General features: G+C 45.8%; 1 protein-coding gene across 1 annotated transcript; it reads right to left on the bottom strand.

Annotated features, from left to right (window-relative positions):
* Nucleotides 1-7,155: 7,155 nt before the first annotated feature.
* LOC307243855 (uncharacterized protein) lies at nt 7,156-9,537 on the bottom strand. Its single transcript, XM_080018826.1, has 2 exons — nt 9,404-9,537; nt 7,156-8,829 (listed from the first exon to the last, which is right to left on the bottom strand). Exon 2 carries the CDS (start codon nt 8,462-8,464, stop codon nt 7,715-7,717), a length of 750 nt encoding a protein of 249 aa, XP_079874952.1. The 5' UTR covers nt 8,465-8,829; nt 9,404-9,537; the 3' UTR covers nt 7,156-7,714.
* Nucleotides 9,538-12,759: the final 3,222 nt, after the last annotated feature.

Below are 12,759 nucleotides of genomic sequence, written 5' to 3' on the forward strand. Positions count from 1 at the left end.
AGTTGCATCCAAAGAACACCATACCTACTGTGAAGCATGGGGGTGGAAACATCATGCTTTGGGGCTGTTTTTCTGCAAAGGGACCAGGACGACTGATCCGTGAAAAAGGAAAGAATGAATGGGGCCATGTATCGTGAGATTTGGAGTGAAAACCTCCTTCCATCAGCAAGGGCATTGAAGATGAAACGTGGCTGGGTCTTTCAGCATGACAATGATCCCAAACACACCGCCCGGGCAACAAAGGAGTGGCTTCGTAAGAAGCATTTCAAGGTCCTGGAGTGGCCTAGCCAGTCTCCAGATCTCAACCCCATAGAAAATCTTTGGAGGGAGTTGAAAGTCCGTGTTGCCCAGCGACAGCCCCAAAACATCACTGCTCTAGAGGAGATCTGCATGGAGGAATGGGCCAAAATACCAGCAACAGTGTGTGAAAACCTTGTGAAGACTTACAGAAAACGTTTGACCTCTGTCATTGCAAACAAAGGGTATATAACAAGGTATTGAGATGAACTTTTGTTATTGACCAAATACTTATTTTCCACCATAATTTGCAAATAAATTCTTTAAAAATCAGACAATGTGATTTTCTGGATTTTTTCTCATTCTGTCTCTCATAGTTGAGGTGAACCTATGATGAAAATAACAGGCCTCTCTCATCTTTTTAAGTGGGAGAACTTGCACAATTGGTGGCTGACTAAATACTTTTTTGCCCCACTGTACATATACATACTTTCATACATATATGCAGTGAAATGTAATGCAACGCACGGTGATAGCACACAATATGTCCTAGGAAAAAATAAAAAATAAAATAAAAAGTAGAAAATTCCTTTCTAATAGACCGACTAACTGACTCCTAAAACGTAATACAGTAAGTGGAATACTTACAGAATAAGATAAAAATAAATAGAATAAAATACAATAAAAATAAATTGAAATAAAATGGAATAGATAGAAGGAATATGCCTACGTATACACAGATATGTGCATTTAAAGTGGCATGTGAATTAAAGTGGCATGTGAATGTGAATAGAGTGAGGTAGTGTTTGGGATAATACAGCACAGTATACAACAGTACGGCGCAGCAATACGGCATCACGAACAACCCTGAACAGTGACACAGTATGCGGTACAGTATGCTACATACAGTACAGTAGGTAGTGGAGCCTAGTGCATGGCTCAGTTAGGACCCCTGGTGAGGGCAGCATTGACAGTTCTAATGGCGTGCGGGAAAAAACTCCGTCTCAGTCTCTCTGTTCTCGCTGTGTGACTGCGGAGGCGCTTGCCTGACCGCAGCAGCTGGAACAGTCCGTTGTTGGGGTGATGAGGATCCTTCATGATCCTGCAGGCTCTGGTACTACACCTCCTGGTGTATAGCTCCTGCAAGGGGGGGAGGGTAGGTCCAGTGGTACGTTCAGCTGAACGCACCACCCTCTGCAGGGCCCGCCTGTCCTGGGCAATACAGTTCCCAAACCAGGCAGTGATGTTGCCTGTCAGGATGCTCTCCACTGCTCCAGAGTAGAAGGACTTGAGGATCCTCACCGAGACCCGGAATTTCCTCAGCTGCCTGAGGTGGTAGAGACGCTGCCTCGCCTTTCTCACCAGAGTGTCTGTGTGAACAGTCCATGTTAAGTCATCTGTGATGTGGACTCCCAGATATCTGAAGCTGCTCACCCTATCGACAGAAGTCCCATTAATCCACAAGGGCGCGTGCGTCCTCGACTGTGATCCACGCCTAAAGTCCACAAGCAGCTCCTTGGTTTTGCTGACGTTCAGGTGTAGGCTGTTGTCCTGGCACCAGAGTGACAGGTCAGCCACCTCCTCGCGGTAGGCCTTCTCATCGCAGTCGGTGATCAGGCCCACGACCACGGTGTCGTCAGCAAACTTGATGATGGTGTTGGAGCTGGACCTGGCCACACAGTCATGTGTGAAGTAGGGGGCTGAGGACGCAGCCCTGGGGGGATCCTGTATTCAGGGTGAGGGAGCTGGACATGTACTTCCCCACCATGACCACCTGGGGGCGGCCTGTGAGGAAGTCCAGGATCCAGGTGCACAGCGGACCATTCAATCCGAGCTCCATCAGCTTGACAGCCAGTCTGGTGGGGACTATGGTGTTGAAAGCTGAACTATAATCGATGAACAGCATTCTCACATAGGCCCCCTTCTGGCCATCCAGGTGCGTGAGCGTGGTGTGCAGTACCTGGGAGACCGCGTCATCCGTGGATCTGTTTTGCCGGTACGCGAACTGCAAAGGGTCCAAGGTGCGGGGAAGGGAGGGGCAGATATAATCCTTAATCAGCCTCTCGAAACACTTCATGACCACCGAGGGGAGGGCCACCGGACGGTAGTCATTCAGGCAGGTTGGAGAGGTGATCTTCGGGACAGGAACGACGGTGGACCTCTTGAAGCAGGACGGGACCACTGATTAAGCCAGGGAGATGTTGAATATTGTGGTGAACACCGGAGCTAGCTGGTTAGCACAGGTCTTCAGTACTCGCCCAGATATGCCATCTGGGCCCGCAGCTTTCCTGGTGTTCACCCGCATCAAAGCCCTCCTGACCTCGTGCACGGACACTGAGAGTGCGCGCTCATCCCCAGCGGTGTAACTCCAATTAGCCGGCGAGCTAGCGGTGCTGCTGCCAGACTCGAACCGCGCATAAAAGGAGTTCAGTTGGTTGGCCAGGGAGGCGTCCACACTCGTGGCTGGGGAGGAGCTGCTCTTGTAGTTTGTTATTGTTCGCAGCCCCTCCCACAAGCGTCTTGTGTCCCCCCGCTCCATCTGTAGCTCCACGGTCTCTCTGTACGTCCGTTTGGAGTCCCTCACCGCCCTCCGCAGATTGTACGACGCCGCTTTGTAATTGTCCATGTTACCAGATACAAGACCGTCGTTGTAAGCGGCCGTGCGCGCATTCAGAGCGCAGCGGATGGATTTTTCAACCCATGGTTTCTGGTTTGGAAATATCCGAACTTTCACCGTGGGAACGATTTCATCCGCGAGCGTAGCCACAAAACTTACTGCAGCCTCCGTAAACACGCTGACGTCACTTGAACTTGTTTGGAACATGTCCCAGTCTATGTCAGTCAGAGCGTCCTGAAGCGCAGCCTCCGATTGGTCCGTCCACCGCTTCACTTCCCTCGTCATCACCAGATCCCGCGCGATCAGAGGCCTGTAAACAGGAAGCAGCGAGATCGCGGCGTGATCTGATTTCCCGAAAGCAGGGAGCGAGACGGGCTTGTATCCGTTCTTGTAAGGAGTGTAACAATGGTCCAGAGTTCTGTCTCCCCTGGTGGCACACGTGATGTGTTGGTGGAAATTCGGCAGAACTTTCTTAAGCTTCAACCTGTTAAAGTCCCCAGTCACCACCACAGCCGCGTCGGGATGTCTGTTCTGAAATCCGCACAACACATCGTATAGAACCGACAGAGCTGCGTCGGTGTCCGCTTGCGGTGGGATATAAACGGCTGTAATGATGACCGTGCTGAATTCCCGGGGGAGATAAAATGGACGGCATAGTATGGTCAGCTGTTCCAGGTTCGGCGAGCAGGAGTGGGAGAGGAATTTGGTGTTGTTGGCGTTACACCAGCGGTTGTTTACCATTAGGCAGACGCCTCCACCTTTGGATTTCCCCGACTCTCCCGTTCTGTCGCCGCGGAACACGGAGAAGGCCTCGGCTGGACGTATGGCTTCAGGCAGAGGACGCAACAGTTCCTCGTGTCTCGCTGGAATTGAATCCTCGCTCGAAGTTCATCCATCTTGTTCTCCAGGGACTGGACGTTAGCAAGATGGATGCTTGGCAGAGGTGGATGGTAAGGTTGCGTCCTCATTCTGACCCGAATGCCGTCTCGTTTACCTCGCCTCGGTTAAACCCAGAGGCCTGATTTCACCGGTCACCATCCAAAGCATGTGCGTGTGTGTGTGTGTGTGTGTGTGTGTGTGTGTGTGCGTGCATGTGTTGTAGTGTGGTGTGCTGTGTGACGATTAAAGATTGTTCTTCTTCTGTTCTGCCGGGGCCATTGGTACGAGCCATCCGGGCCTTGTACAACCAAAGTGAAAGCTGTGTTTGCATTCTCGGCACAAAGTCAAACACGTTCTCAGTAGGTGTTGGACTTCGCCAAGGTTGCCCCTTGTCCCCGATTCTGTTTGTGATATTCATGGACAGGATCTCAAGGCGCAGCCGCGATGAGGAGAGTGTCCGATTTGGGAACCTCAGAAATGCATCTCTGCTTTTTGCAGATGATGTGGTTTTGTTGGCTTCATCAGACCATGATCTCCAGCACGCACTGGGGAGGTTTGCAGCCAAGTGTGAAGAGGTCGGGATGAGAGTCAGCACCTCCAAGTCCGAGGTCATGGTTCTCTGTGGATTGAACGGTGGATTGCTCCCTCCGGGTTGGGAGCGAGTTGCTGCCCCGAGTGAAGGAGTTCATGTATCTTGGGATCTTGTTCGGGAGTGAGGGGAAAATGGAGCGTGAGATGGACAGGCGGATGAGTGCGGTGTTAGCAGTGATGCGGGCATTGTACGGGACCGTTGTGGTGAAGAGGGACCTGAGCCGGATGGCAAAGCTCTCAATTTACCAGTCCATCTACGTCCCATCACCTATGGCAGGGGTGTCAAACTGGAATACAAAGTGGGCCAAAATTTTAAAAAATAAAGAAAAGAAAAATCAGATGGCCTGTAGTACTATAGTAGTTCTATAGTAGTTCTATCTATCTTCTGAGCCGGACACTTGGTGTCTCATCTTAGATACAAGTTAATCCAGGTCTGGGGTCTGGCTCTGAGGAAATCCTTCGGCTCGAGTGAAGGTGTTCGTCAGTCAGACGACTTCTGTGTGCCGTTTTGTATATATTCATCAAAGAGAACAGGTGTTCACACAGGTATGTGCTGCCAAACACAGAGAGCATTTGAGCAGCTCGGGTACGCAGCTGGGGCATTGTGTCAGGGATGAAAATTGAAAACTGTACAGCGCCCACAATCATCATATTTTGCCTTGAGTGTTTCACTACATTGGAGCTAAATCAGCTCCATTTAGAGGTTTGATGGTGCGTTCTCCACATCAACTGCAAATGGATTACTGAACAGTTCAAATCTATTTCTTTGGGCTTCAAAGTCGACAAATTGCCGTGTGAATTCGGCACCAAGTTTTTCGGCAAACTGTGTGCTGGGGAACACGGTGGTAGAGACCAGCACTTTCATGGTTTGGCAGCACGGAAAATGGCTCAAGTTTTCTTGCAGCATCTGCTTTTCCCATAGGCGCAGCTTGGTATTCAAAGCCTTCACTGAAGCGTACATGTCTGTGATCACACGGCCCCGCCCCTGAAGATGTAGGTTGATGTCACACAGAAACGCCAACTCACAGAATTGTTTTGTCCCGGAGCTCTGTTGCGTCTTTCCCTTTGCTTTTCATGAACTCACAAATCTCCTTGTGCAACTGGAAACATCTTTTCAGCACTTTTCCTTGGCTTAGCCACCGCACCTCTGTGTGATAGGGCAAGTCGCCATATTCTAAATGTAACTCCTCTAGAAAAGGTTTAAACTGGTGGTGATTTAAACCTTTAGCTCTTATGAAGTTTACTGTTTGTGTTATGATGCTCATACCATGTTCCATTTTCAAGGATTTTCCGCACAATGATTCCTGGTGAATGATGCAGTGATAAGCTGTCAGCTCACCTGCGCCGTTTTCCTCCCGCATCTTCTCACGGATCCTGCCAACCAATCCACTCTTTTGACCGCACATCGCGGGTGCTCCATCTGTGGTCAGGCCCACAAGTTTATCCCAAGGCAGCCCTATTTTATTCACACATTTGGATACTTCCTGAAAGATATATTTTCCCGTAGTTGTGCCATGCATTGAGTGTAATCCCAAAGTTTCCTCTGTTACGCACAGACTTGAATCCACTCCACGGATAAAGGCTGACAGCTGGGCAGTATCAGAAGTGTCGTTGCTCTGATTCACAGCAAGGGAGTATGCGATGAAATCTTTTCCCTTTCCCATCAGCTGTTGTTGTAGATTTGTAGGCGAGCTGATTTGCACGATCAGCAATGGTGTTTCTGCTCAGGCTCACATTTAAAAACGCTTGCCTTTTATCCAGGCACACAACCTCACAAACTTTTATCATGCAGTTTTTGACAAATTCACCCTCTGTAAAGGGCCAGCCTGATTTGCATGTTCTCCCCGTGCTCACATGGGGTTTCCTCCACCTCACGTCAGTAAGGACCCCACTCAAAAACATGCATCCATCATCGTCTGACCAGCGATGGACACTTATCACCTGGTCCCCGGACGCGTCCACGTATGCTGCCCACTGCTCCTGGCTGTGCCCCCGGAGGAAGGACAAGCCAGGATGAGTCAAAAGCAGAGGATGCATTTCACCGGCACCATCAAAGCATGTGCATGTGTATGTGTGCAGGCATGTGTTGTAGTGTGGTGTGTTGCGTGACGAATAAATACTGTTTCTTTCTTCTTTCTTTCTTTCAGATTTTACGACCTCTGCTGCCACAATAAAACTGGCCTTTACAGCAGCTTTGCTTTGTGATTTGACATTTTTGAACATGGCCTGCTGTGACATCAGACTTCTTTTTAACTCTTCTACCTTCTGGAGCCTTTGTTTCATGTCCACATCGTGGTATCTGTCACGTGTTCCGTTTCGAAGTGTCTTCTTACGTTATATTCTTTCATTACAGCCACACTGTCTCCGCACAGAAGACAAACAGCTTTGCCCTTCATATCTGTGAACATATACTCTGCCTCCCACCTTCTTTGAAAGTGCACCTTCCGTTCAGCCATTTTTCAAGGAGAGGGGTATTGCAAACTGAAAGGCGACCACAGGTAAGCTAACCAACTCCATCGGGCTGCTGATAAACAAGCGGGACAGGGACTCGGGCTCGCGGGCCTTTGATTGACATGCTGTCGCGCTAGCAGTGCAGTGGGGGACTTGCAGTTCTAATAGTGTGGGTGATATAATGGCAGGCCAGATCTAAAAAACACAATTAAAACTTCTTTAAAGTAAAATTGTTTCGATAACACTATTTTTATAACAGATTTTAATAAAATCTAAATATTCAAGGTTTTTTCTGGAGTTGGTTGGTATAGTTCTGAAAATGATCGGAAAACCTAAAAATAGTTAAAAATTATCATGCGGGCCAAAGATAATTCCATCGTCATAGTCATAGTTGGCAGCATATCAGGTTACAAACATACATACATACATACATAATGCATTACATCAGAATACATTCAACAATTATTACAAAAAGCCTTTAAAATGGACTACAGTGTTTCCATTTTGCATCTCAGACTGTTGTAACACTGCATCTGCAAGTCCTACACCTGTGAACATGAGTAGGAAGCTTCTCAACTAACTTGGGCCCTACATTGAAGTAGTATAGTTACTCCAAGTTGATCGTTTAATGCGATTCCTAGGAGAGGTTCTTAGATGTTTGAGTAAAGGCCCTGATCTACCGTGGAGACCCCAGCACTAGAGAGTTAACAGTTTGAACGGGGGTGGTAGCTCAGGCGGTAGAGCTGGTGGTCTAGTGATCTAAAGGTTGCTGGTTCGATCCCAGGCTCCTGCTAGCATGCTGTAGTGTCCTTGAGCAAGACACTTAACCCCTCATTGCTCCTGATGGCTGCGTCCGTCGGTGTTTGAATAATTGTAAGTCGCTTTGGATAAAAGCGTCTGCTAAATGCAATGTAATGTAATGAATACCACAATGTCCCTTCATGTAAGATGAGGAAGCGATTTATCACCTGTGTGAATACGTTGATGCATTTTGAGATGACCACTTCTAGTAAACATCTTTCCACACTGGTCACAGTGGTACGGTTTCTCACCTGTGTGAATACGTTTATGTCTTTTGAGATTACCACTTGAATTAAACATCTTTCCACACTGGTCACAGTGGTACGGTTTCTCACCTGTGTGAATACGTTGATGTACTTTGAGATCGCCTCTTGAACTAAACTTCCTACCACACTGGTCACAGTGGTATGGTTTATCACTTGTGTGAATACGTTGATGTTTTTTGAGATCACCTCTTGTACTCCACTTCTTCCCACACTGGTCACAGTGGTACGGTTTAACACCTGTGTGAATATGTTGATGTACTTTGAGATTACCACTTGTATTAAACTTCTTCCCACACTGGTCACAGTGGTACGGTTTAGCACCTGTGTGAATATGTTGATGTTTTTTGAGAGAACCACTTGTATTAAACATCTTCCCACACTGGTCACAGTGGTACGGTTTATCACCTGTGTGAATACGTTGATGTACTTTGAGATGACCGCTTGTATTAAACATCTTCCCACACTGGTCACAGTGGTACGGTTTATCACCTGTGTGAATACGTTGATGTATTTTGAGATAACCACTTGAATTAAACATCTTCCCACACTGGTCACAGTGGTACGGTTTATCACCTGTGTGAATACGTTGATGAACTTTGAGATGACCACTTGAATTAAACATCTTCCCACACTGGTCACAGTGGTACGTTTTAACACCTGTGTGAATACGTTGATGAACTTTGAGATGACGACTTCTATTTAACTTCTTCCCACACAGTTCACAGCCGTAAGCTTTCTCTCCTGTGTGAATATACTGATGTCTTTTGAGACAACCCAAGTTAAGGAAACTTTTGTCACACTGGTTACAACAATGTCTTGGTGTGTCCTTCTTTTTCCCGGTGGTTCCAGAGGTTCCTATTGGCTGAGAGGCTGCAGAGGGGAGGAGACTCTCTGCTCTGATCTCTCCACTTCTCAGCTGTCTGACACCAAGCTCGCTGTGACTCCTCTTAATGTGCTTAGGACAGGAAAAACCATGAGGCTTCACTGCTGGAAGAACAGAGGGAGAGAAAGAAAAGAGCAGATTACAAAGAATGTAGGTCATGGCAGAAAGATGGACGACTGTTGTTGTCGTGCCATATCACCATGCTGTGGTGGGACCTGTGAACCCGCTTTGTCTTGCCAAATGAGCCATGCAAAAGTACGGCCTGAAGGGAGGAGCTGCTACTCAGAGTGGAGGACATGTGTAGGGTGTGAAATTATTTTCTGTGCCTGTCTGATATTAAACAGCCTGAATGATGGGTTGTTGCACAACTTCCATAATCTTCATGTTTCTCTGTGTGAGGAGTGTAACCTGGGTTTGTAGCTGGACAGACACTTCGGGGTTAAGTGTCTTGCTCAAGGAGGCAGCGATTGAACCACCACAAGGTTTTAATATACACTCAATTATTTGAACAAACTATTAATGTCAATAATGTTTAATTAGTATTGTGAATATCTGTAGTGTTCATACTATTTTGCTTATTTTTATTAAATGGTAAAACAATTGATGAAGTTATTACCTGTTGACTTTCATACAGTTAACAGCTTGGTAGAAAAACAAAACAAAAAAAAAAAAACTTACCTGACTGAGGTTGTCTGGTCTCCTTCCAATCTTCATCACTGTCGTCAGTGTCAGTTTCAGAAGAGTGTGAAGAGAAGAGCTGCTCAGCACCAGCTGGTTCTAAAGCAGCAGCTGGATCTGAGCTACTGGCTGCTTCTGACACTCCACAGTCCTCTCCATCAGCTTCTGTTTCCATCTGTTCAGTTGAGGTGCAGGCAACAGGTTCTGCCTCTCTCTTCACCTCAGTTTGGTTTTGATGAAGCTGGGACCACTGAGCGCACTCTACATCATGTTCAGTCTTCACAGGGAACTCCTCCTCTTCCTTTTTAATGTGTGGGGGCCCTGGCTCCTCCTGGCCCAGACTGGGGCTCCACTCCTGCTGCTCAGGGAGAAGCTCCTCTTTACAGACAGAGAGCTGCTGGAGCTCTGGAGGCAACACTGACAAACAGACACAGAAAGATGATTGAAACAGACCTGCCAACATTGGGTAAATATCTGGAGTACCACAAAAGCTTAACACGAATCTCTGTGGCTCTGACCTGCCGTTTCAGATTTTGGGCGATTCCGATTTTCATTCAATTGTTTGTTCATAATAAAACATGTAGTATCATTTTAAGCTTATTTTAGGGGAATTAATGAATAAGTAAACATGTCTTTGTGTTGAGTATGCCACAATTAGAAGCAGATGTGGAAGGCAGAAAGATCACCTAGAGACAAGGAATGCAGAAGTTTGGGGAATCAAATCAACCTCATGAAATATATGTTTGTATGAAGACAAGATATGACATGTTAAGATATAAAATGAGTAAGATATGACTTATTTATACATAAGATGAACAATGTATTCAGACAATAAAAATAAGAGTGAATGCATGTCTTGACAGAGAGGCCTCTGTAAATCAGAGTGAGGGGCCTACTTTGAGTGACCTCTGACCTCTCTCATGGGAAGAGTGGGGTCCTAAGTAATTATCTCCAGATGGTGTTAATCTTACAAAAATAGGAAGGCAAGGAGGAGTCAATGCTTTGAGAAGAACATATAACGTTGTAAACCAAAGAGTTGTTGGGTGTATTCTGCAGACCTCACTCAGACTGGGTATTTCTTAATAATAAGTCTTACTGTATATCCAACTTACCTCAAGTGCTGCCTATTTGTTTAAAGAACCTAAGAGTGGGGTTTTCTCCACAACAAACACAGCCTATTAGAAAACATTTACATTGTCTTATGATCATTTTGAGTTCAAGCGGGTATTGCATTGCACTGCTGCCTCACAGCAAGAAGGTCCTGGGTTCAATTTCGTGCCTAGGGTGTTGTTGGCACCGTGCTCCGGTGGGTTATCTCCTGATGAGGGACCTTTCTGTGTGGAGTCTGCATGTTCTCCTTATGCTCACATGGGGTTTCCTCCTTGTAACATCAGTAAGGACCCCCACCAAAAGCATGCAGAACAATGTCGTCTGACCAGCGATGGACACTTGTAATTGGTCCCCGGGCGTGTCGCTATATGCTGCTCACTGCTGTTGGTCGCCGCATGAGTGCATGTGTTGTGGTGTGTGCCGTGTGATAAAGAATCTTCTTCCTAAATCCGTGATCGGAGAAATTAGTTTTCTTAAATCTTAATTTGGTCTCATTGTGTATATCAGTATATATTTCAGTTACCACAATAGTGAGATTGCCCAATTGGACACTGTGTTTACTATTGTTCATAATTCACCACGGAACAATAATAGAACATGAAACTGTCACTGAGTTTTAATAAAATAAATAACTACATGGAACGGGCACTGAGTTCCAATCAAATGGGACTGTCACCAAATTTCAGTATAATACAACATGTAACTGGACACAACATACGACTAACATGGAAATGTCCAGTTTAAACATCAAATGAAAGTCTCGCTCACTTTTAAATGCAAATATACCCTTCTATTATATTTATATGGTACTTGCATTCTAAAATGAGTTGCAATCATTGCAACAAAAAATAAAATAAAAAATAATAATAATCGACCGACTCTTCTCACTCTCGTTCACTGGAAGTCCCACCTTCCCTCACGTTGCATTAAACTACCTCCATCAAATCTAACGACTCGTTTTACTGAGTGACTCGTCCAGATCCAAGTCTCAAAATAGAGTCAAACTTTTCATTCATCACGGCTGATCAAGATACAAAGTGGCCGATCAATTGGTGCATCTCGATTACCAACGTTTTATAAGTTAACATCACAGTCACATTTCCCATTTTACCTCAGCAATGCAACGTCAATGGATAATAAAGTACTGCTGCCGATCAGTAGATGTTGAGTGAGTGAGAGGAGAGGGAGGGGGTTACAGAACAACAGGTCGTTGCATCTGGTCCAATCCCGGGGATGTAGTTTAAATACCCAATAAATATACAGTGTTGTTTTGTATTGATTGATTTCTGTAATTAAATTACAATAAATACATTTTCATCCATTTTATTTTAGCATGGTTGGTACACAAAATGCATGCAGGTTAGCAGGTCTGGTGAAACCTCAAGATTGGTGCATTCTACTATATCCACTTTGAATTGAGTTTCATAATCCTCGAATCTAATCAAAATGCCCTGAAATTCTAATTGAAATGTAATCACAGTTTACAATGATATGATGTATGAAATTTTAATCATAATTACTTACACTAACAATTGTCATAATTTGAAGGTGACATTCAAGACAGTTTCCTGTTCATTACATATTGGAAAGGTAGAGGATACAGCCTGTGCAAATACCACCTATGTATCCATTTTATTTCTAGTAAAAAATAAAATAAAAGATACGATTTGCATCCTAATGATATGCACACCCGTGATCAATGTGTTTATATGGACATTATTTTACTGTATGTCTCCTTATATAATTAAACTGTGCATAATGGGGACACTGTCTCAGTAACTGCCCCCGTCAACGAGGATCCGATGATGAACGACGATAAATCGCCTATCGGAATATTTGGGCGGGGCCCAAGTCTAGCCACGATGCTTTCAGAGCGCGGTGTGTACATAGCACCAGGATGGCGGCCACTGAGGAAAGACTTTGTTTATATGACTCCATATTTATTTTTAATTGCCATGTGATAGATATGTTAAAAGCCTTTTAAGATATGTTAGAAGGGTCCAGACCTGCTCTGCTCAGCTGGACTCCAGGTGTCAGGATGGAAGCCAGCACTCTGTACAGCCTCCGGATCTCCTGCTCCGAGCGCCTCCGTCTGCTCTCCCAGTTCACCACAGAGCGTTCAAACTCTCTGTAAACGTCTCCTCCTGCCGCTATCACCTTGTCGCTCAGCGCGTCTCTCACTTCTTCTCCCACCTTCACCTTGTCGCACAGGAACAGAAGCTCTCCCACCGCCGCAGATATTCGCT

Source organism: Zeus faber (assembly GCF_960531495.2).
Source record: "Zeus faber genome assembly, chromosome: 1".
Classification (NCBI taxonomy): Eukaryota; Metazoa; Chordata; class Actinopteri; order Zeiformes; family Zeidae; genus Zeus; species Zeus faber.